The sequence below is a fragment of the Oryza sativa genome, chromosome 9 (assembly GCF_034140825.1).
Source record: "Oryza sativa Japonica Group chromosome 9, ASM3414082v1".
NCBI lineage: Eukaryota > Viridiplantae > Streptophyta > Magnoliopsida > Poales > Poaceae > Oryza > Oryza sativa.
In genome coordinates this window covers 23,928,631-23,952,631 of record NC_089043.1, presented here as the reverse complement: position 1 = coordinate 23,952,631, position 24,001 = coordinate 23,928,631, and the positions used below count along the sequence as shown (strand labels likewise).

Below are 24,001 nucleotides of genomic sequence, written 5' to 3'. Positions count from 1 at the left end.
TTCCTGTATAGAATACCCAGCTGCTTTCACTATTACTATGATATCTCAGTGATAAAAATGTCTGTTTTATATAATATTATAATAATAAAACGTGTGCATGATATGTTGGATTTAGAAATGTTATGCAGCTTTTATTGTTTATCATGTCATAAGTTTTGCCATTTAATTTTTGCAAGTCTCTATGAACAATTATTCAAATAATAGATTTATAAATTACTCTATTTGCAAGTGAACCTTTGCTCCTCATTTGTGGATTATATGACACCGCAGTCAACTTGTTAGCTGTTATTTGTATATTGTGTTTAGTTATGCCCCTAGATCTTTGAGGGATTTCCTTAGATTGGATTAATGGTGAGTTGCTTCGAGCTGAACTTATTACTGATTCTTCTTTTCTTCAGGTCGGTGTTTTCTTATTCTTCCTCCATTTTACAATATAAGACAATCTAGACATATGCATGTGTTTAGATTCATTAACATCTAAATAAATGTGAGCAATGCTAGAAAGTCTTACATTGTGAAACGGAGGAAGTAGCCTGTAAATAAAAGGCATAGGCAAGATACCTAGCACTACTAAAACTTTGTAAATCAAAATAGGAGTAACAGCTTTCATAGTTTTTCCTGTTGCAACGCACGTGCAATCATATGCACAAAACTGCTGCAAAAACTACGAAATCTTCAAAACATCCAACGGTGCATAGAACAAGCACAAATATTAGCTCAGGAAACGGACCATCAATTAATCCCAAATTCAGGTTCTCTTTGAGAACACACAAACAGTACCATCACCACAAGGGACCATCAACCAATCCCAAATTCAGGTTCTCTTTAAGAACACACAAACAGTACCATCACCACATGGGACCATCAACTAATGCCAAGTTCAGGTTCTTTTTAAGAACACACAAACAGTACCATCACCATAAAGAGTACAGACGCCTAAAGAAACACACAAACAGGTTTACAAGACAACATGAAAGCTCTCATACTACAGGAGCTGGGGATATATACAGTCTCCAATTCTCTTAACCATGGAGTAATGTTTGATCTGAGCAACCTCCAAGGCGAAAAACTCCCTGATATGTTGCTGTATGTTTCATGAAGCTTCCCTCTCCTGCAATTTCATCAACAAGGCCACAAGGAGTTCAGCGTAACATACACCGATGTTGCCTGCCCTCCTCATCACATGATGAATTCATGACAGTAAAGCGTTCTGGGTACTTCCTTAGTAGGTACATCAGCTTGAGCCACGGTTTGCATTCTGTTCCAGCTGCTGAAGAGCCAGCCTCTGGTGCCAGGTGCATCTGGACCTGGCGCTGGGGCCATGTTGCACTGTAACACGCAACGAGCTGCAAATAATCACAGATCAGTTTTCGCGTTCATGGGTGCAGCAATAATGCGAAATAATGTACTTCCCCCATCTTAATGAATTCGGTCGCCGTTCCTTCGGCCGACCCGGCAAAAAAAAAATCATAATAATGTAACAATGTCTTGTTCAAGTTTCTATTAATGGCAGCTGAAGTATCTAACTAATTGGGAGGATAGTGACAATGGTACAATTGGCAGGCACCACTAACTTGTAATATGCTGAGTAGTCACTTAATTTAGTATACCACTCATGTAAAATGATTGATTTAAATAGCAATTCGCCAATTCCTTAGTGGAAGCTCACAATCCTAGGGTCAGTACCACCTCTCAAGTTGACAAAGACACAAAGTATTTCCAAACTAGTGAGTAATGAGAGACACTGGATATTTCCAAAAGGTCGCGAGCTTATTTCATGACTTCCACAACATGTTAATCTGAGGATACGGTAGGGCATATCAGGTAGGTGAACATTTCACAACTAAATTGGACATTGCATGCTAAAGAGAGTTTATAAAAAGGTTATTTCTGCATGCATGCAAAAGGCAGAAATTGACATTGATTACCAGATACAGCAAGGTTTTACTTTAGGCTATTTTTAGACCTGTGAGTTTATGCATAACTTCTGGCACAAGTGATGCGACCAGGGGTATCATGGCCACATCAACAAGGCTATCGAAGGATCATTGAACTTCTAAGAATGAGGACACATGAATGTAGTTACCCAAATATTTCTGTTCAATGTGGAACTAAGGACAGTGCAACTGATGAATATACTTGGTCCTTCAGTGCAAAGCGTAGCCTGATGACATATGGAAATGAAAGTAAATGCCTTTTTCTGTATATGGATGCTAGGGAATTGTTTCTTTTTTTTTCTTTGAGTAGAGGAATTGTCTATTAGTTAACAAATTATTATTTCTCAAAAATGCTGATACTTTAGTGCAACATGTACGAAAGGAAAATTAAAGTGCTGGATAACACAACCCACATTCCTGCACAAAACATATCTGGAGGTGGTTACACTAACTTTCTGAAATAAAGAGACACTGGACAGAAATGAGTACTCTTCCACAACAAACCTCTGAATGGAGTTTTTCAATAGGAATCATCTTTTTAAGACCACATAGGTCAGATATCACGATTCCAATAGATGCGAGAACATATTCCTCTTCCTTTAGAAGGACCTCCTGCTGGTCTTTATTATTGTCTGCTGGTCTTATTGCTAAATTATTGACTGCATAAAGAAAAATAAGCTAGTTAGGCATATCTACAAATAAAATAAGAAATGTAGTAAAAACTGATTTCTTGCATATCTGAAGAGCATAATGTTAACAAAAAAAATAATACAAGTGAATTGGCATAGCATGTACCATTTAGTCTAGAATTATGTTTCAGTGTATCCACAATTTTGCAGAAAAAGGAAAACAAAAACTTGTAGTATCCCATATTTGTTCTGTTAATATTTTTTTTAACACTTTGCACAACTCTGTATTGAAAAAACAAGCAGTGAAAAATTTAATTATTCCAAGAGATCAGGATCAACTAAATTTTGTTATAACAAGGGATATCATAAGACAGGTTCACATAATCACATGATATGACAATTGGAAAATCAGAAAGATAGCATTGAGAAGGCTAGTAGTCTTGGACAGTTCTGTGCATGGACCTCTATTTGTCCATCTCTAACCATTAGTTTCTGTAATCATGAGAGCTAATTGTTTATCCTCTACTACAGTGGGATGCAACGTAAAAATCAATATAGGCCAAAGAAGTGATAGTATTATTAAGAAGTAATATGATGCCATTTCAACCTGATAAGAACAGGGGAATGTGTGCCAACGACTGCCACAAATTTTTTTTGGCATGCATGCCTAAGGATATGCGAACAAAATCTGCGCCACTTTGGCAAGCAAAGGACATACTTGCCACATTTTTTTTGCATCAATGACACATGGGACCTAGGTGTTAAAAAAATCTTGCCACTAGTGTGGCAATAACCAAAAAATGCCTAAATCAGTGAAATTTGTCTAATTGAAGTGTGCCAATATGTGGCTATAAATAAAACAGGCCCATAAATTTTATTGTCTGTATGAGTTGGTTGCATACACTTTGCAGCAGAAAACCAAAATTTGAACTACATAAGGAATAGAAAATAAGCCAAACAAATCCTCATGCATGCCTGATTATTTGCTTTACGATTCATCTGAACAGTTTTTCTGAGAAGTATGATTTCCAGTTTTACGTTTCCTATTTGAAATTGGGTATCATGCCAGGTAAGTAACAAAAGATAATTCACGGAATCAGGCATATTTATCAGCATACATATGCCATGAATGTGTATACTACTGCTACATAAGCCCATGAATGTGTATACTACATATTCCATAAATGTGTATACTACATATGCCATGAATGTGTATGTTGCATATGCCATGAATGTGTATATTACATATTCCATAAAAGATCCTAATTACAAACAGACTGATTATACACATTCAAACTTATGCAGATACACCAAGGTGGCACTACCATCACCACCAGGTGTCATTCATAAAAGTAAATACATAAATAAAGTAAGATAGGAAGGAATCAGGTCTAGCAGAAGAATGTGTCAAAGACATACCAGGCTGACCGCCAGGTGCTAATGTTGGCTCAATTGTGATGTGGTGGCTGCTGCATGTATCCAATTCACCAAAAGGCATCTTGTTTTGATTCATGAATTCCTCTTGTGTTTCAATGCCAGCTATATTTTCATTTTCAGCATTGTTCTGGATATGAGCAGGAGGAAGAGTGACGATGCCAATTTGACCAGGTTGAGCAGTGCCAATATGAGGAGGAGGAGCGGCGGTGCCAATATGAGCAGGCTGAGCAGCAGCACTTGCAGTGAGATTATGCTCATCAGCAGCGGTGCCATTGTTAGCAGGCTGAAAAGCAGCAGAGGCACTAGGGCCATGCTGATTAGAGGAGGTGCCGAAGATAGATCGAGTTGGCAGGAGAAAGTAGAATTTCTTATGTCCAATCTGAAGGAGGTCTTGGGAGTCCAGTTTAATAGGACTACCACCTGGAAGGTGAAGGACACCTTCAACAGTGCATCCACATTTACCAAGGACTAGAAGGGAAAACCGCTTGCATTCAAAATCATAGAATATGTGTGCGTGATGGCGGGAAATAGTAAGATCTCCACCAGAGATGTCAAGATCTACCTTTTCTCTCTTGCTATCGCGTCCCAAGATGATTGAATAAGTTTGCATGAAGTACTCGAAATCTTCACCTTGAAGCTTTGCAAATCCTACGCCACGATTGCGACCAGCAGATGCCATAACAGAAATAGAGGAAGCCATCTTCAATATTCCTGGTAGTAGCAGTACACTGAGTGCTACTGCCTTTCAGTTTCTTCTACAAAGTAAAAGCAAGGCGGATGCATTAAAATCCTTTCATGTTATAAAAATGAAATGGTTCAAAAGATGCTAATATACTAGACAAATGGGTACTATCGGTTCTTTTTATTGTATTACTAGCTAAATGCCTGTGCTTTGCTATCCATAGAAGGAAAAAAATATCATAATATTTTCTAAAATAAATAAAAGCATATTTTCCATGAAATATGTTACCCACATTTTCCTATAGGGAAGGCTCACATTAATTTAATTTTATAATGTGGCATGTTTGTTTGGCATACTCAAATTGTCAAAGCTTGCCATACTTTTTTAGCTAACAGCCTAACATGCGGCTACCAAAATTGAAGCCACACTTTAGTTCGAAGAGAGCAACCTTGCCACACTTTTATGTGCCAATGACATCTGGGACCCATGTGATGATGAAGGAATCTTACTACAAGCGTGGCACGAACCAAACAGACACCTAACTCAGTCAAACCTGCCTAACTTGAGGCAAATTGTGGTAGTGAACCAAAAAATCAGAACTACAAGGCACATTACATGCAAAGGTTTGGTAGACTCAAACTGTGACAATGCACATTGACACTAAAAATGAGAAATAATCAAAGTGTGCAAAAACTAGGCACATATTTTAGTGACATATGCTTGTCTAACCAACCTTTCTACCTCTTAGTATGTGGTTTTAAGTAAACATAGCGGTGTACTATAGAATGGCATTGACTGGTATGAATAAAGGATAGCTATGATACATCATGTGGATATTTTTCACAACTAAATGGACTCAATACCCTATGAGCTTCAAGAGGTAATAGATTAATGAAGCAGTAAAACATTATCACACAAAACTGACATTGTTTCAACCAACGAAATCTAGGAACTGCAATGAATTTTTATTTGTTTACTTCTTCAGCAATGTATGATGGTAAAGTTCTACATAGGATGTATTCAGAGAAGCCCTCAAAAGGCTATAATTATTTCATGAAATTGATCCAAGTACTCAAAAAAATGCTTCCATGTGCAGCCAATTATAAATGATCACCAAAACAGTCCAACTCCTCTTTGGACATAATGGGCATAGATCAAGTTAATCAATGGACACATAATGGCCTTGTGTATCACCTTTTAGGGGTGTGTGTGTGTGTGTGTGTGTGTGTGTGTGTGTGTGTGTGTTGTGTGTGTGTATGTTGTGTGTGTGCGTGTGTGCGCGCACGCACGTGTGTTCTGTGGGGAGGACAGTTTTGTTACTCTCCTTTGTAATTATTTTCCTTTTTTGTTTCTTCTTAATGAAATGAAGTGTAGTTCTCCTACGTTTTCGAGAAAAAAAAAGTTATCAATATTGAGATTGCAGAAAATATACACTACCAGATAGATTAATGCACTGTCACAAACTAGTGCGATGAAACATACATTTCAATAAAACAAATGTGTGTGTTGCTCTCATGTGCAGTCAACTATAAATGATCACCAAAATAGTCCAACTCCACTTTGGACATAATGGCATAGATCAAGTTTATCAATATTGAGAATTTTTTTTTGCGGGGATCAATATTGAGAATTTGAGATTGCAGAAATTATACACTACCAGATAGATCAATGCCCTGTCACAGACTAGTGTGATGAAACATATATTTCATTAAAAGAAAATGTGTGTGTGTGTGTAGCTATGCCCTTGTTCTTAATTCTTCTACCTCACTTGCTGAGTTCTTGCCCTTCTGAAGTTCTTAGCGAAGATCACACCCATTACCACTACCACATAAAACCAATTGGAAGAATCAAGAATATTCCTCAAGCAAGCACTACAGTAGATGCCAATCTATGACGAATATTTGGAATTATTTTCAAGACGCAGCTAAAGAAAAAACACGGTGCAAGAGCTAGATGAAGGTGAAAGAGATATACTTAGCCAAGCTCTCGCGATTCCTCCGGAGAGCGCAAAGATCACCAGTCGCTGCCCGAGATGAGTCAGCGGCTGAGCGAGAGAGGAGGATGTGGAGGCCTCCCCAAATCTGGCTCAAAACCCTAAGGATGAACTCCTTTCCACTCCTCGATGCTGCATTTAAATCCAAAAATTTCAGTTACAATTTTCTCACCACCTTCATGATGATTTGCGTGTTCTACTCCGCCCACAGGAAAACCCCTAAAAAAAAACCCAAGAAAACCATGAGATGGCCTTGACTGGTATGCATAAAGGATAACTATAATATAGCATGTGGATATTTTCCACAACTAAAAGGACTCAATACCCTATGAGCTTCAAGATGGTCATAGAATAATGAAGTAGCAAAAACATTATCACACACACAACTGACATTTTTTCAATCAACGAAACCTAGGAACTGCAATGGATTTTTGTTTATTTACTTCTTCAGCAAAGTATGATGGTAAAGCTCTAAATATGATTTATTCAGAAAAGCTCTCAATAGGCTATAATTATTTCACGAAATCGATCCAAAGTACTGCAAAAATTGCTTTCATGTGCAGTCAACTATAAGTGATCATCAATTCAGTCCAACTTCACTTTGGACATAATGGGTATAGATCAAGTTTACCAATATTGAGATTGCAGAAAATATACACTACCAGATAGATCAATGCCCTGTCACAGACTAGTGTGATGATTGATGAAACATATATTTCATTTTAAAAAAATGTGTTTGCAGCTATGCTCTCGTTCTTAATTATTCCATCTCACTTGTTGAGTTATTGCTCTTCTGAGAAAAGACCACACCCAGTACCAAAACCTCGCAAGACTAATTGGAAGAATCTTCCTCACGCAAGTACTGCAGTAGAAGCCACTCTATGCCGAACAATTCAGAATATAATTTTTTCAATACACAACTAAAGAAACAACAGACATGGAAGAGCTAGAGGAAGAGGAAAGAGATATACTTTGTCTTAATGCATTAAAGAAGAAAGAGAGAAAAGTTTAAGTGCAGTTACAAGGCGCATTACATGCAAAGGTTTGGTAGACTCAAATTGTGACGGTGTACATTGAAACCATAAAAAGAAATGATCAAAGTGTGCGAAAACTAGGCACACATTTTATGGCATATGCTCATCTCACCAACCTTTCTAGGGAATATACCAGAACTGTCACTTAAAGCAAAGACAATAATATTGATGCAGTATCCATCGAATTCACCTCTTAGTATGTGATTTTAAGTAGACATAGTAGTGTGGTACTATAGAATAGCCTTGACTGGTGTGAATACAGCATGTGGATATTTTCCAGAACTAAAAGGACGCAATACCCCATGAGCTTCAAGATGGTCATAGATTAATGAAGTAGCAAAACATTATCACGCACAAAATGACATTGTTTCAACCAAAGAAATCTAGGAGCTTCAATGGATTTTTATCTGTTAGGCTATAATTATTTCATGAAATTGATCCAAGTACAACAAAAATTGCTTTCATGTGCAGTCTACTACAAATGATCACCAAAACGGTCCAACTTCACTTTGGACATAAATGGCGGCATAGATCAAGTTTATCAATATTGAGATTGCAGCAGCAAATATACTGCACGGTCCCTAGCAGATAGATCAATGCCCTGTGACAGACTAGTGTGCTGAAGCATATACATTTTCATCGTAAAAATAAATAAATAAATAAATAAAAGAGGACATATGTAGCTATGCCCTTGTTCTTAGTTCTTCTACCTATCCTTTCAAAACAAAAATAGTCTGCCTCACTTGCTGAGTTCTTGCTCTTCTGAGCGAAGATCACACCCATTACCTCTAACACGCAAAACTAATTGGAAGAATCTTCCACAAGCAAGAACTACAGCAGACACCCCAACTCTATGCCGAATGATTCGAAATTATTTTCAACACGCAGCTAAAGAAACGACACGATGCAAGAGCTAGAGGAAGGTGAAAGAGATATACTCAGCCAAGCTCTCGTGATTCCTCCGAAGAGCACAAGATCACCCGTCGTCGGGCGTCGTCGTCGGCGGCGGCGGAGGATGTGAGAGGCCTCCCCAAATCTGGCTCGAAACCCTAACGATGAGCTCCTTTCCCCTCCTCGCTGCTGCATTTAAATCCAAGAAATTTCCGTTGCAATTTTGTCACCACCTTCCTCATGATTTGCGTGTTCTACTCCGCCCACAGGACCCCATAAAAAAAAAAAAACCACCCCCCGGATTGCTGCAACCTTCATCCAATCGCAGGCGCGGAGCGGCGGCGAGGGAACGCCGCCGCCACCGCCGCTCCGGCGCCCCGCTCCCCCAGCTCGCCCATCTCCCACCTTCAGCCGCGCGCCTGGCCGCGCGCGCGCTGCTCTCGCCGAGCCCGACCTGGAGCGAGCGCCCATTTGCGGCGAGCTCGCGCGGCGGAGGCGGCGCATGCGAGGTGCTCGGCGGCGGAAGCGGAGGCGTTCGCGCGTTCGCGGAGAGTTTTTTTTTTCCTTTTTGATGATTTTTTTTTCGAAGGGGAGAAGGCTGCAGCTGTGTGGCTCTGTAGAGAGAGTCTGCCCGGTGGGGCCATGGAGTCAGTGAGATGAAGATTCTTCGTGGCTATCGTCGTCTTCGCAGCCAGCGAGGTTCGGCGAGAAAGCCTTCGGCAATGGCGAAGCTCGCCGTTGCTCGTGGGATGATCAGGGGCGGAGGTAAAACAAAACGAAGAGGGTTTCACTCGTTTTCTTTACTCTAATTTAGATATAATTTAGTTTGATACAAATGTTTAAGTTTGGATGACAGGTACATATACCGTGAAATTAGATAAAATATATTAAAAAAAGTTATGAACCGGGTTCTTGTACACCCCATGAGACGGTGGCGTGAGAAGAAATTGAGTGCACAAACACACCTGAACTTAGAAGAAATCCTAGCTTGTAATGTATCATGTGGATCGGTCCTATTTTTTTCGCTTGTGTTTATTCATATCTTATTACCAGCTAAAAATAACTTGAGAAACTTAGCAATTGAAAAACAAACCATGTAAAATAGTCTACGATAAAAACTATAAAATCAATTTCAAAATTAAGTTTTAAAATATTCAATTTTGGCTTAAAAGTATAAATATAAACAAACATATGAGCCTCTAGATAGATTACAAATGGAGTAGGACTAAACCATAAACGAACAAATCAGCCTTAGATAGATTACAAATGGAGGAGGGCTAAACCATTAAGAATAAAAAAAAGGGCTACATAATTGTTTTTGTTAATTTTGTTTGAGGAACATAAAGACGGCCTAGCATTGTTTAAGAATTGTCGGATCATGCATGTAATTTGGGAAGAGGTCAACAAGGAGATATACTATAGTAGACAAAATTAGGACTATATTTGTCGAAAATCTTTAATTGATTGTTGGGGGAAAGGTACAGGCCAAGGAGGAAAAAATATCAAAGGGAATGAAATCGATGTTCATTCTTATTACACGGGAAAAAGCCAGAGTGGATGTAATAGGATGGTTTTCAAGATGCCAAGAAGTTGGTTGCGGAGAGCTGCTCGGTAGAATAACTGATGAGCTCAGATCATTGAGTTTGCGTGGAGCAAAAGGTGATGTGATTTTTTTTCTTCCTATATTTTCACTATAAACCGATGTACATAAATTGATACATCTTCTTACTATAACATCAACACCCTATTGGCTTGGTTTTAGAAAAGAGAGCTGGTTTATCATCTATTTTCTAAAATATTTATGTACTTGAAGGATTAGCTGGTCAAAATTCATACGAGTATGATACCCAATTCGACCAAGCGTTCTTTATTTTATTTTATGTTCGACGAAAGAAGAGGGATGGATTAGGTTAAAAATTAAAGCATTTATAAATTGTAAGGGATTGCAAGCGAATTTTTGGTCGTGAACGTATTTATAACAATGGCAACGTAGATTCTTTATTGTCAATTTTTTTCATTGTTTGTTATAAGTAGTTTATGTAAAAATGTTTAGCTATGAGAGCGGGAATTATGTGACAGTTAGATCATATTATTATGTTATTATAGAGTTCTTTTCCGCTTAATTTTATATGCATATTACTTGTAATCAATAGTGTTATGTTACCTCGGCTTAAATTGAGTCTTTACTAACTAATCCAACCATACAGTCATGGGTTTAATATATATTCATTGCTAACTTTAAAAACCTAATTTCACCCGTTGGTTAATACACATATCGTCATGGTATCGAAAGAACTAGATACAACCATGCACTTTGTAGCGATATTTATAGTTAAGAATGGTTGAAAAATTGTCAAACTATAGCGTCATCCAATATTAGTAGCTTGTGAGGTGGATTAAGGAGAAAGAAAGACGTGTGAGTCTATATGGGCCCAACCTCCAGTTTGGGATTTGTTAAGATGCGAAGATCTAACGATGGCTAAAAATAAGTGATGGCATGACTCAACCAACATGTAGCCTTTTATACCAGTTATTTTTGTTGGTGGCCCTACTTAGCATGATAGTTTGTAGCAGAATGGCCATTAAGGTTCTCTTTGGCACAACTATGTACCTAAGATATTTTGGAGCTAGGCATTTCTAGTTCTACAAATTCATAGATCTAGATCTACGGTTACTTTGATAACATTTAGATAAATAATTTTGTTCTCATTTTAGATAAAAATTAAAATGTTAAACCAATATAATTTAACATACAAATTAAAATCTACCATAGATCTGAGATATATATTTGTGTCAAATATGACCTAAGGGGCACTTTTAATGTGGAACCTTGGTCCATGCGTGGATGGACCAGGCTCTTCTCCCACCTGCTTTGGCCCATGCTCAAGTCTAAATTTCATGTAATCAGTAGCAACTTTCTTTGATTCTCGTCAACTACTTCTGATGAACCCTGAGTTCCTCTCGACATTCAAGGCTGTTGTTGGCCCGATCTTTCGGTGAGTTGTGATAACTACGATTTGGGATAAACGTTGACGATCCGACTACAACCGTACGAGACGTTGTGTTGCGCCTTAGCGATCGATACACCTCTCCGTGGGTTGTTGATCTTGCCTGACGGAGCGTGGGGGCTCCTCACCGGGAGACCGCGCAGGCCTCCCTTTGCCGGTTCGGCCGGGGGCCCTGGGTGAGGTTCTAAGCTCCTAGCCTGTGGAAAGTTCACGAGAGTGGAAACACACAAGACACGGGCGATGTATACAGGTTCGGGCCGCTGAGAAGCGTAATACCCTACTCCTGTGTTTTGGTGGATCTGTGTATGAAGAAGCTACAAAGTGCGAGCCAGCCCCCGATCGTTCTGGGATCGTTTCCCCTCCTCTCTAAGTGGGCAAGGTCCTCCTTTTATATCTCAAGGGGATACCACATGCACCATCTCTCCCTCTCTTTCTTTTGTGTGGGGACTCATCCTCTCTTCCCTCCAACTTGACTTCTCTTCATTAATGGACGGAGATTTGTATGGCTGCCGTCCGAATGACCTTCTGATGGGACGGCCCATACCTACCTCCACTTCCGCCGGAAGCAGGCGCGACGTGGGAACATAGCTGTCTGCTGACGACATGACCATTGTCAGACCGGTCACAAATCGGTCATTCTTGTCCACCACGTGTCAGTTTAACAATCTGCATGTTCGCCCCTCTTCATACAATGTCTTGCTTGTAATGGTTAGGATGAAGCCTGGTATATATCTGACCGGGACCAACGTGCCATCTCCAGGAGGTAACACGCCGGCTCCGGCTAGGGACGAGTGCTTGGAGGCTCTCATCCTGATGGGATGGGGCGAGGCGTGCGTCAGACCGCCTGTCTCCACCTAACCCACGATCTGATCGGTCTGTGACTGGTCACAGACCGGATAAACGAGCGCGCTGCACTGCGTTACATGCGGCGTGACGCGCTCGTCCAAACCGCAATAAATGTGGTTAGGTGAGCCCCGCTATGCTCACCTACCCCATATACGCGGCGCAAAACCCACAAGGGGTCGGGGCGCCTCGGCCCTCGGGGCCGAGACGGGAGCGGTCCGACTCCTCGGGGAGACAAAGAGAAGGGCGGCCGTATCACCCTCGGGCCCGACCCTCCCCCGAGGGGGTTAGGCCACGTGGGTGATCGTGTCTGCCTCAAGTCTCTAAGTCATGATACTCCCGGTCCCATGTCACCGACATTGCCGGTGCAGAACAACCCTATTTCTGCAAGCAAATCGAAGAAACAAGCAAGAACAAGATAAAAGCAATCTGATATTGCAAATAGGAATTTAATACAAATGATAAGTTGGGGTTCCGAAGAACAAGCGGACGGACGGTCTAGCCGACACGCGCGCTGCAAGCAAGTAGCAATGGCTAAACTTTAATCTATCAAAACCCGAGAAACCCTTAAGGGGTACCTAGCTATTTAAGGAGGTGGGAGGACGACCAAGAGGGTCCTAGGGTCGTGCTCCACCAGCTTGGGCCGCACCCCACATGGGCCCCACCTGGGCCGGGGTCCCAAATGAAGTTACAAGCCCACAGGCCCATTATAGGTGACGCAGCACCTTGTTCCTGTGATTCCGGCCACACGAGATGGAATTCGGAGAAGAAGCTGGATCCGTTGGAAAGAGGGCTCCGAGAGCTTTCCATCAAGTACTCACGGGCTGAAAACGGAGGTCGTATGCAGATTCGGCGGCCGTTTGAAGTCAGCAGTGTAGTAGGTGGCCGAATCGGATTCCAGCACTGGGAGGACTTGATCTCGATATCTTCTTGTTCATCCATGATGTGAGTAATGGTTACATCCGTGGTAGCCATGGTCACATCAACTTCAAATAAGCTCATGTTTAAATGCCATCAAACAATTTATGATTTTAGCCCAAAAATATTTAGTTCAAAAGCCATGAATAAAGAAGACGGTGTAAGAGATACACATGTAATAATGTCGTGCTACCATGGTACTTCCTCGTTCCAAAACGAAATTGTTTCTAGCACATACTTTGTTTCGAATCGAAACAATTTCTCCACCTACCCCTCCTCTCGACTGATAACAAATATTCTCCATCTCATTTTTTCACATACTATCTTTTATCAATCAATCACAACATTTATCAAACATTTCCATCTACTTTATTAGTATCGTACTAATCTAAAAATATTTATATTTTGGGATGGAGGTAGTACGAAATTGAACGGCCCAAACTGTCCAACCAACCCATTTACCCAACCCAAATTAATCAGGCCCTGTTACTGAATCGAACAGCCCAAACGGCCCAACCCAACCCAGCCCAGCCCAAATTGACCAGGCCCTGTTACGTCTCGTGCTCCCCTTCATCTCCCCATCTCATTGGCAGCGGCTGCCGGATAAAATAAAATAAAAATAAAAACTTATTTTTTTTCCTCCCCCACTCTCCCCGACCTCCACCCTCTGCCACCCCGGCCGCCTCACCGCCGCGCCGTCCTCCTGCACGGCGGCGCCGCCGCCGCCAAAGCTGAGCCTGCTCTCTTGCCGACCGGCGCCCAACTCCCAGCCTCGGCCTCCACCCTTCCGGTAAAGCTCGCCATTCTTTTTTTTCTTTCTTTCTTTCTTTCTTTTCTGTTTGGGTTCTTGACACTGGTTGTCCGGCTTGGTTTCTTGCTTAGTCTTGATCTCTCCGATTCGGAAGGGGATTTCTGTTGGTGTAGGGTTTGTACACGGTTCGTGCCCGGAGTTTCTGCGCGGTCGTGGGTTTTTTTTCCCCCTTAAGCTTGACAAGATTTGCTCGTGTAGTTCGTGATTGGGTTTTGTTTCTCTAGGGTTTCTTGAGATACTCACGATATGGATTACATTTCAGATTCTTGCGTCTCGGCATCGGAAGCGATGGGGAAGAGGGTGAAGGCGAAGGCCAAGAATCCGAGGAAAGCACAGCAACAACAGGAGCCGACGGCAGCGGCGCCCTCTGATGCTGGATCTGGGGATGCGGCGGCGGCGGCGGCGCAGGACTCGGGGAATTCGACGGAGGAAGCTGCTGCTGCTGCTGCTGCTGCCGCGTCGGCCAGCGGCAGGGAGCAGTGCGGACACTACGGCGGCGACAGCGCCCGCTTGGACAAGGTCCTCTTGGAGATCATGACGTCCAAGCATTTCGCGTCGTGCGAGCATTGCCGGGATGATGCCCCTAGGAAGAAAGGGGGTGGCAAGGAGAAAGGGGGTAAGCAGCAGCAGAAGAAGAAAGGAGGTGGAACGAAAGGTTCCGCGGCCAAGGCGAAGGTGGAGAAGAGTGACATGTGGGTGTGCTTGGACTGCGGTCGGCATTTCTGCGGGGGTGAGGTTGATGTGACCAAGCCGTACGGCCATGCCCGAAGGCATGCCAAGCAGGACCGGCATTGGTGGGCTGCACGGTTTGATGATCCGACTGTTGCGTTTTGTTTGTCGTGTGAGAAGGAGGTGTCGATCGAGATGCCTAGAATAGAGACAGTTGCCGCAGTGCCAACAGAGGTGGCTGGTGCAGCTGACAGAGATCTAGGTTTGGTTAACTCTCATGGTAGTGTAATCAGAGGGCTGCCAAATCTTGGGAACACATGCTTCTTCAATGCAGTGATGCAGAGCCTCCTCGCGCTTGATAGGTTGCGCAGTAAGATGTTGGGACCAGATGTTCCAACGGGGGCTCTTTTGATGTCATTGAAGAAACTCTTCATGGAGACAAGTGCTTCAAATGATGTAGGAGGTGCGCTGAGTCCAAAGAATCTCTTCTCAAATATTTGCTCAAAGTACCCGCAGTTCAGGGGCTTCCAGATGCAGGACAGCCATGAATTACTCCGCTGTTTTCTTGATGGTCTGCACACGGAGGAAAATGAAGCACGGAAGCTAGCGGATGAAGCTTCAAGTGCAACCATTCCTACAATTGTCGATTCCATCTTTGGGGGTCAGCTGTCTAGTACAGTGTCCAGCACAGAATGCACACACAGTTCTGTTAAACATGACCAATTCCTTGATCTGTCACTACCAGTTCCATCCAGGAGGCCTCCAGCCAAGAGTGTGTCATCACCACCAGCAAAGAGGAACAAACAATCCCTAAGAGATAGGAATAAAAATCGGAGATATGGGAAGATTTCGACCCGAGTGACTCCTACAATAGAGGTGAGCAACAAAGAAAAGATTCAAACAGTTGCTGAAGGCAATAATTCCCTGATTCCTGGTTCAGAGTCAGGACAGGTTGTCAGTGAGAAAGAGCCTGAGCCTTCTGAATGCAGTGAGTCATGTGCTTCTGTGCCTAATCTAGAACAAACAGGTACTTCAAATGTGGAGGATGGCACTTGCTGGTTGGATTACATTGATGATGCAGATGAAGCAAAATCAGAGATTCTTGATTCTGCAGATTCTATTGAAGCGGGACAGATCTGGGAAGACAAGGGTGTTACTTATGGTCCATTTCTTCCACAGGATGATGCCTTATCGAAAGAGCAGGTCTTGGGTTCTGAACACTCTGGTGAAAACCCTATTGATGATGCAACATCTTCACAGCCTGTTATCTTGCTTCCTTACAAAGAATTTGGTTCCACTGCCAATGAAATGGATGGAACCACAGAAAATTCACAGAAACCAGAAGATGCAGTTGCTCCTCCAGCTGTTTCTCCCTTGCCAGAAGATAATGCACAACCTGCATCTGTTGGCGATGGGGATCAAGATGACTATGTTGGTCTTGGTGATATGTTCAATGAGCCTGAAGTTACTTCTGAAGTCAAGAAAGAAATAGGTACAGTTGAAGATATTGATGTGATGGCCTGGAGTAGCAACAGTGCTGAAGACGAGGTGGATGATAGTAATGCTCCCGTATCAGTTGAGGGCTGCTTGGCTTTGTTTACTGAACCGGAGTTGCTCTCTGAACCATGGCACTGTGAGCTCTGCTCTGACTCTATTGCATGCCCAAACACCAATGATGGCAAAGATGATGAGATGGCGACTAGTGTCAATGAAAGAAAGGATGGTGAGGAGATGATGGCAGGTGGTGATGAAACACAAGACGGTGATAAGTTGATCGCTAACTGCACCGAAAAGGAGGGCATTGATCAGATTATGGCAACTGACGGTTGCTCAGATAATTTAAATAGTGATATGAACAGTAAAGAAGGTGGTTGTGCAAATTCTTCTTTGGTTGGTGCTGACAACTCAGTTGATGCTAACTTTCCAGAAAATGGGAAAGTTGCTTTACTGAAAACAGGTTCGTCACTTGTTGACACAACTGAACAGGCAGACAGCAAAGCATATCGTCGAGAGATTAGGGATTTGAACAACTCAGCAGTGGAATATACATCTTCGAGTAAGCAACCTCATGATTCTGCCCAGCATAAGGATGAACATAATGTGGATGTAGCCTCTGAAGAAACAACTGCACCAGAGTGTTCTTGTGACAACGAATCTGCCTCTTGCAGCACAACCAATAAGAATGAAGCTGAATGTGGTGTTGGTGCTGAAGAAATTGTTACTAGTAGCCTTCCATCTGAGACGCAAAGAATCTTACCAGGTGAAAAAGACAATGAAGATGTTGTCACGCGGAATCATGGCAGAAGGAAGCGAATGAAGATGGTTGGCAAGGCACATCAAGGGCAAGATAACCAAAATGAACAGAAAGAGAATGGAAAAAAGGTTTTCAGATCTGCAATGAGAAGGATCCTTATTAGCAAGGCGCCACCTGTATTGACAATTAATTTGAACAGATTCAGTCAGGACTCGCATGGTCGGTTCAAGAAATTGAAAGGGCATGTGCACTTTAAGGAGACACTTGATGTGCGGCCATTCATGGACCCAAGGTATTGAACTTTTTTTTTCAGTTAGAAGTACTGATGTTTTTTATCAACCTGTCAGCTTTCTGATTAGCTGTGACCATCTGCCATTAGTCTATTCGCATTTGCTACTAAGAGGTCCCACTGTCCATGCATAGCCATTGACATTTAAATATTTACACTACAAATTACCTCACAAGTGGTTTTCAACTATGTAGCTGATATTACTCCTGCAAGGAAATTGTCGTAGACACATAGTTAGGATAGATAGCGAATGTTTAGCTTCCAGGTAATTTTGGTTCCTCATCCCTAGCGATTGGCCAATGTTGTTTGAGAAGATAAATTGCTGCACTATTTGTCATGCTTTTTAAGAAGAAATGTAGATCAGATTTTTGTTACATTGAGAGTGCATTGCATTATCGTATTCAACTCCACCATGTCCTTATCGTCGTATAAACAGTAATATACCTGAAAACATTTCATAGTCAATGTGAATTTGGAGGTCTGGGTTAATTTAGCAGTGCAACACGATTTAGACTACAAGGTAGTAAGCAGATCAATATGTCTCTTTTGTTTACCTGGAAATGTGTTTGTATTTACGGATGCTATGTCTATGATTAATAAATGGGTTGCTTCTTTGAACTTTCTAATTCCTAAATAATCAGTTATATCTATTGAAAGAGAACAACATCATGTGGATACAAATTGGTTAGCTTTTAGAAGCTGCAGCAAATTGTTATTCACCATTTATATGCTGATTGAAACACTTTGACTTGAGCAATGGTTCTGAAATTTCCCATCGGCTTCATAATTTTGGGATCATGTCTAGATGTTGACCATGTAGTACAATAGTATACACAACCCAGTGCATGTACATTCTTGCCCATGATTTTTCAGAAAGGATGGCCAGTCCAAAAGATTGTAAAAGAACAGTCCTAAACCAGCTAGTGCCTAGTGATATGGGCATATGGTAGTGATTAGCAGAAAACAAGACCTGGTTTCCTCTTGCCCTCTCTCTTCTGCTGGTTACACACGAAATTAGGTAGATGAAAGTTCAATCCAATCTTTCAGCTGTTCTTTAATTTCAAGAGTTGGTGTTAAAAGTCATCCCATAGATGTCCCAAAGAAAAGGCATTTACTTTTAATAGCTTGTACCATCTACACATGATGACTTCTCAAGTGTATATAACAGTATGCCTTCCCATCTGTACAAGAATAGGGGAAAAATGTCTTCCAGCTTCCAATCTTGAATTGAACTAAGAAACGTTGTAGATGTGCATGTATCACATCTGATTTGCACGCGAGATATCAGTATTTTCGGTTTCAATGTTATTAACTTGATATTGAGCCCTTTTGTTGTTGCATATTTCAACTGAATGGTCTTAAACTTGGTGTCTTCAATTTGTAATTTATGAATACTGCAGCCTTAGAGTTGATCTGCTCATCACCTATTCTCTGTAATCTGCAGGTCTAAGGAGAATGACAATACAACTTATCGTCTCGTTGGCGTTGTTGAGCACTTGGGAACCATGGCAGCTGGGCATTATGTTGCATATGTGAGAACTGGCAAGATTGGGGGTCGGCAGCAGAGGAGCACCGGCTCCAAGTCATGGTTTTATGCAAGTGATGCACAAGTCAGAGAAGCCTCTCTGGAGGAAGTTCTTAACTGCGAGGCTTACATACTGTTTTACGAAAGGGTGGGAGACTAAGAAAATTATGTCTGCCATCCAGCAACATCAATCAGTCTCTATCAGGGCATGTTCAAATGGCAAGCAATAGATAAGAAACGTCATTTTTTGGAAAATCAGAGGCTCAGTTAGTCTTCATACTAATTACTATCCATCAAGTCCATTTTGTTTCTTTGATTGAGTCCAGTTGGCCTTGTTACCATTTGTCTACTCAGTCAAAGAGATTTTTCACAAGTGGACTTGAGCAGTTAATCTGTTCATACTGCCTACAGCCTTTTTGTCTTTTGAAGCATATTTTGGAGGTGTGCAAATGTTCAGAATTGGCGAGCTGCTCATACATATCTTGGCAAGGGCTCTGTGGAGAAGCCCATAGATATTGTTTTACAACCAAACAAACAATGTTCACCTTAGTACTACATATTTTTTGATTATTATGTCTCCAGTCTCCACCCCTAAATTTTGAGTGATGGGGGTGTATACTGTAACGTGCCTTAGGTCCATTTAAAAGTGGTAATTACATACTTTTACCTCTGTCATCTGGGATGGAAAAAAATGCTCCTTTTATTGAGAATTTTTCTGTTTCATCAGAATGTAGTGTTCGTGCTGTTGTTTGCCCTGGAGCTTGTGTTGAAATGCAGTGTTTTTTTTCTTTTTTGCCCTTTCTGATACTGATATCTGAATATCTGATGGTCACACAAGCCAGCAAAAAACCAAGATGATAATTGTTAACACATCCAGTTCTAACTTTACTTTTGCACTCAAACCTTTTTCTTTAAGAAACAATTTGGTTACAATCTGGATCCATCCTAATGCTAGTGTGCTAGTGCCGATGCTACGTTGGAAACCAACTATGGTGAGCAGACTACTCAACAACGCCGCGTACAGCTTGTTTGGATGCAACTGGACCAAGCAAAGCTCACCGCAGATAGCGTGCGGATTGATGGCGATTCACTACGTACTGGCACACAAAACCTGCAGGTTTCTGGTTTAGCACATCTCTTGTTGCCAGCACAAAAACGTAAGAATAGTCTCGGACAAAAAAGATGGGGGGGGGGGGGGGGGGGTAGGATCGTAAGATCTAAGTAGCGAAGGTGACACGTTTAGCCTTCCTGTATTAGCTTAAGCTTTAGATCGAACTGATTGATTCGTATAACTCAATATAGGTTTTTTGGATGAACTGATCAACACATACAACTCAATATACGCAATAGTCTCTAAATCCATTTGTTTCTCTTATTCATATGCTTATCCGAATAGCTTATTAGCTAATAAAAATTATTTGTGAGCGAAGCTTTTCATTAGCGACTAAAAATATAAACTACGATAATAAAAAGATTAAAAATAAAATTCAAAATTAAGTTTAAAATTTAAGCTTTGTCTTATAAGCATAATAGCGTGCGGATCTTAAAAATAAAACAATGAAGCCTTCAGTACCGTTCCAATTTTTCCCAAACATCCAAAGGGACTTCACACAGTATGGTCTTCTTGGGACTTCTTGTGCTTCCAGAGAATAACGCTTTGATTTGTCCGTTTGACAAAAGCACCCAGCCGCCCGGCGCCCAATTCCTGCATTTCTACCTCCTTCGGTGACCCGCGCCAACAACCAACGCCAACCATCCATCCATCCATCCATCCATCACAATCCGGTCACTGAAAAATCCACCAGAAAAAACGGCTTCGGAAACCTGCCCGCCGCTTCGTCGGACCGCGGCTCGTAGCCGACTAGTCCGTCCGTTGTTCCGTCACGGTCACGCCCCGCGAAATCACCCGCCGGTCGCTGCAAAAACGGGGCGAAATCGCCTAGATCGTCTTGCTCGCGTGGCCGCGGCTAAACTAACTCGAGTTTTTCACCTTTTGAGTTTTTTTTTTAAGAATTACACAATACAACACATACACTCACCCCTATAAATACACGCACGCAAACCCTATCCTTATGAGCATCATTGAAGACTAGGCCGGCAACACTCACCTCTATAAATGCACACACGTAAATCCTATCCCTATGAGCATCATCGAATACTAGGCCGGCAAATCCATTCTGGAGATTGACGAAGTTACTACAGGCGCCTTCCTGTTGATGGGTACGTTGCCTACCACTGAAAGCACAAAACCGTTAAATCCTGAAAAATTCGCTCCTTACTCTAAATTATTTTCTAAATTCTATGACTACAATTTATTGTAATCTAAAAAAATTAAATTGTTTGGTAGAGTTTCTGATTTTAGGAGGAGCTTGTTGCTCCGTCACCGGACACGGTCAGAGTCCGCGAAATCACGCTTCGGACGCTGCAAAAACGGGGCGAAATCGTCGTAACCCCACCCCGACCGGCGCCCGTGCCGCTCGCCCGCGCGCACCGCGCCCGTGGGTCGCCATGTGGTGGTCGCGCAGCGCGGCCCTCGCGAGAGCCGCATCATCGGCCATCCGCCACGTCCACACTAACGGACACACACACGCAAAAAAAAAAAAAAAAAGAAGAAGAAGAAGAGTAAAACCGGCGAGACCATCTGCAAGAGAGGATAACACAACACAACACGCTGACGCTGCTGATGCGAGTGAGATAACGAGATGCTTATGTATTTTTAGGCTCTTCTCGTGAAGCTGTGTCCAAATAGGCGTAGGCTTCTGCTTCTCCTTCTCCTTCTCCAGGTGAGTGAGGAGAGAATGGAGGCGCGGGCGATGCCGCCGCCGACGCGGACGCGGCGAGGCGTCACGCTCGCCGAGCAGATGGCCGCGTCGTCCAACCTCCGCGACCTCCTCAAGCTCCGCGACAACGACGACGACGACGACGACGGCGGCGGGCAAGGTGGTCGCCGCCAGCCGCGGCCGCTGCCCGACGCGGTGGTGGTGGCGGCGGGGCGGCGACGCACGCTGCTCGACGTCATCCGCGGCGTCGACGACGACGATGGCCACGACCACCCGCCCACCGGCGTCCTTGAGGGACACCGCCCCGCGACGTCGACGAGGACGGCGGCGGCGGGGGGAGCGCGGGGCGGGAGGGTGTCGCTGATGGCGCTGCTGGAGCAGGCGGAGCGGCAGTGGACGACGGCCGCCGCCGGGGACGCCAGCCGGAGGCGCGTCGCGGACGACCACGCGGCGGCGGCGGAGGCGGGCACGAACAAGGGCTTCGCCGGCGCCGCCGCCGGCGTGGGAGGGCGGTGCTGCGTGTGCATGGCGCGCGGCAAGGCCGCGGCGTTCATCCCCTGCGGCCACACCTTCTGCCGCGCCTGCGCCCGCGAGCTCCGAGTCGGCCGCGGCCGCTGCCCGCTCTGCAACGCCGCCATCCACGACGTCCTCAACCTCTTCTGATGTCACCATCTCCGCCGCCGGCGACGACGCCGCCACCATTAATTCCGTCGACCCAATACACCATTGCTGTAATGTACTTGTAGATAAAAAAAAGGTTCTACTACTTCTTGGCTTCTTGGCAACTGCAAATCATATCAAAGAATTCTCAGAGCATCACCTGTTCATCAATCACCCACCCGTGCTACACAACCAATCGCGCGATTCTTGGATCGATCGAATAACCCTCTGTTCCTCCATGGCAGCAACGATCCGCAGATCCCGGCACAAGTGCTTTGCTGCTGATTAGTAATTACGTTTGCAGCCACGCGAGTGATTGAAGATTAAGTTGGCGCATGTAATTAGCACATAATTAATTAAATTTTAATTATTATAAACTTGATAAATGAGTGTATTTGATTTTTTTAAAGCAACTTCTATATAGAAAGTTTTTACACGGAATATATTATTTAGTAGTTTAAAAAAAATGCTAATGAAAATCGAGATATAATCTACCCACTCTGTTTTATAATGTAAGTTATTTTAGATTTATTAATATTTATATAAATACGGACAATATTAGAATGATTTATATTATGAAAGCAAATCTTAATGAGAAAATAACAGGTTGCTCGGTTTCAGTGCATCGCAGTCACCGTTGAACTCCACCCGTTTGCTCGGTTTCAGATCAACGCATTAGTTAAAATAAATCAATTGTTTTTTCAGACGATGCGATCATGTGATGTCATGGCTGGAGGAGAGAAGATTAGATAGGGATGAGTTGAACCGTGAGCCCATCTGACCAACGGTACTCCAAACCTGACACCTTCGTTCTGATGATGTTGACTTCCCTGAAGAAATGATCAAATTAATTTATTTCAGACTAAGATCACACCAATTGACGGCCTCTGCATGATCCGGAGTTCCGGACAGTCCACTTAAACGGCTAAACCCTGAACTGACAAAAATTTACTGTACTATAAAATGGTTTCAGAGGAGATACTAAAAATGTGGCACCTTTAGGATCGTAAAATCACTCTTGAACTGAAAACGTAGAGGATACGTACATCATTGCTTATTGCATATGAATATGATATCTTGTATACTTGTGTTGAGGCTATCAAGGCCAGCACTACAGTGCCAATCACTTTAATCACACTTGTACTACCATATTTGTTAGTTAAGTACTAGATTGAGCCAATGGGGCACTAACACACACTAACATATGCAACCATGCAAGCAATGGGCACTGAAAGTGTACTTTGTAACATTGGATATATTATATCATGTTGGGTAAGCTAACTTTTACCATCAATCCATCATGCAGAAGCACGGGTTCAGAGTTTCAGAGCAAAAAACACCCCAATCTTAAATCTAAATCTATCCCTCTCTAGCCTGTGATTGCGTGCATTCGTCGCCGTTAGCCTGTCTTTGCGAGCGGCGACACCGGGAATGATGGCGACGCCCTGCATCTGCATGCAAATATGCAATGCAAAGCGCTAGGGACCGGGAAATGGTTAGCTGAATTCGCTGAAATGGCAGGAGAGAAGAACTGGACCTTTTTGGAGATTTGCAAGGGTTCAGACAAAGCGCATTAGCTGGGGTGGAATTGCCGTTTAGCGAGCAGGAATCGTGTAGGGCTCATGCAGTGGCTGATGACTT

At 42.8% G+C, this 24,001-nt stretch overlaps 3 protein-coding genes across 7 annotated transcripts; 2 read left to right on the top strand and 1 right to left on the bottom strand.

Annotated features, from left to right (window-relative positions):
* Window positions 1-712: 712 nt before the first annotated feature.
* On the bottom strand, window positions 713-9,162 carry LOC4347504 (FHA domain-containing protein FHA2). Of its 5 annotated transcripts, XM_066304047.1 has the most exons (6): window positions 8,916-9,047; window positions 8,651-8,792; window positions 6,660-6,810; window positions 3,986-4,758; window positions 2,442-2,596; window positions 713-1,346 (listed from the first exon to the last, which is right to left on the bottom strand). In XM_066304047.1, exons 4-6 carry the CDS (start codon window positions 4,701-4,703, stop codon window positions 1,143-1,145), a joined length of 1,077 nt encoding a protein of 358 aa, XP_066160144.1. In that variant the 5' UTR covers window positions 4,704-4,758; window positions 6,660-6,810; window positions 8,651-8,792; window positions 8,916-9,047; the 3' UTR covers window positions 713-1,142. The 5 variants fall into 5 exon arrangements, with proteins under 5 accessions (XP_066160144.1, XP_015651498.1, XP_015651497.1 ...); XM_015796012.3 differs by having other exon boundaries at window positions 8,651-9,162; XM_015796011.3 differs by having other exon boundaries at window positions 6,660-6,897; window positions 8,651-9,161.
* A 4,811-nt stretch (window positions 9,163-13,973) lies between these two features.
* Window positions 13,974-19,649, top strand: LOC4347503 (ubiquitin carboxyl-terminal hydrolase 2). Its single transcript, XM_015757010.3, has 3 exons — window positions 13,974-14,162; window positions 14,446-17,398; window positions 18,840-19,649. The coding sequence occupies exons 2-3, from the start codon at window positions 14,472-14,474 to the stop codon at window positions 19,078-19,080; spliced, it is 3,168 nt and encodes a 1,055-aa protein (XP_015612496.1). The 5' UTR covers window positions 13,974-14,162; window positions 14,446-14,471; the 3' UTR covers window positions 19,081-19,649.
* Window positions 19,650-21,667: 2,018 nt separating this feature from the next.
* On the top strand, window positions 21,668-22,534 carry LOC9267854 (uncharacterized). Its single transcript, XM_015755530.3, has one exon. It carries the CDS (start codon window positions 21,719-21,721, stop codon window positions 22,361-22,363), a length of 645 nt encoding a protein of 214 aa, XP_015611016.1. The 5' UTR covers window positions 21,668-21,718; the 3' UTR covers window positions 22,364-22,534.
* The last annotated feature ends 1,467 nt before the right edge of the window (window positions 22,535-24,001 follow it).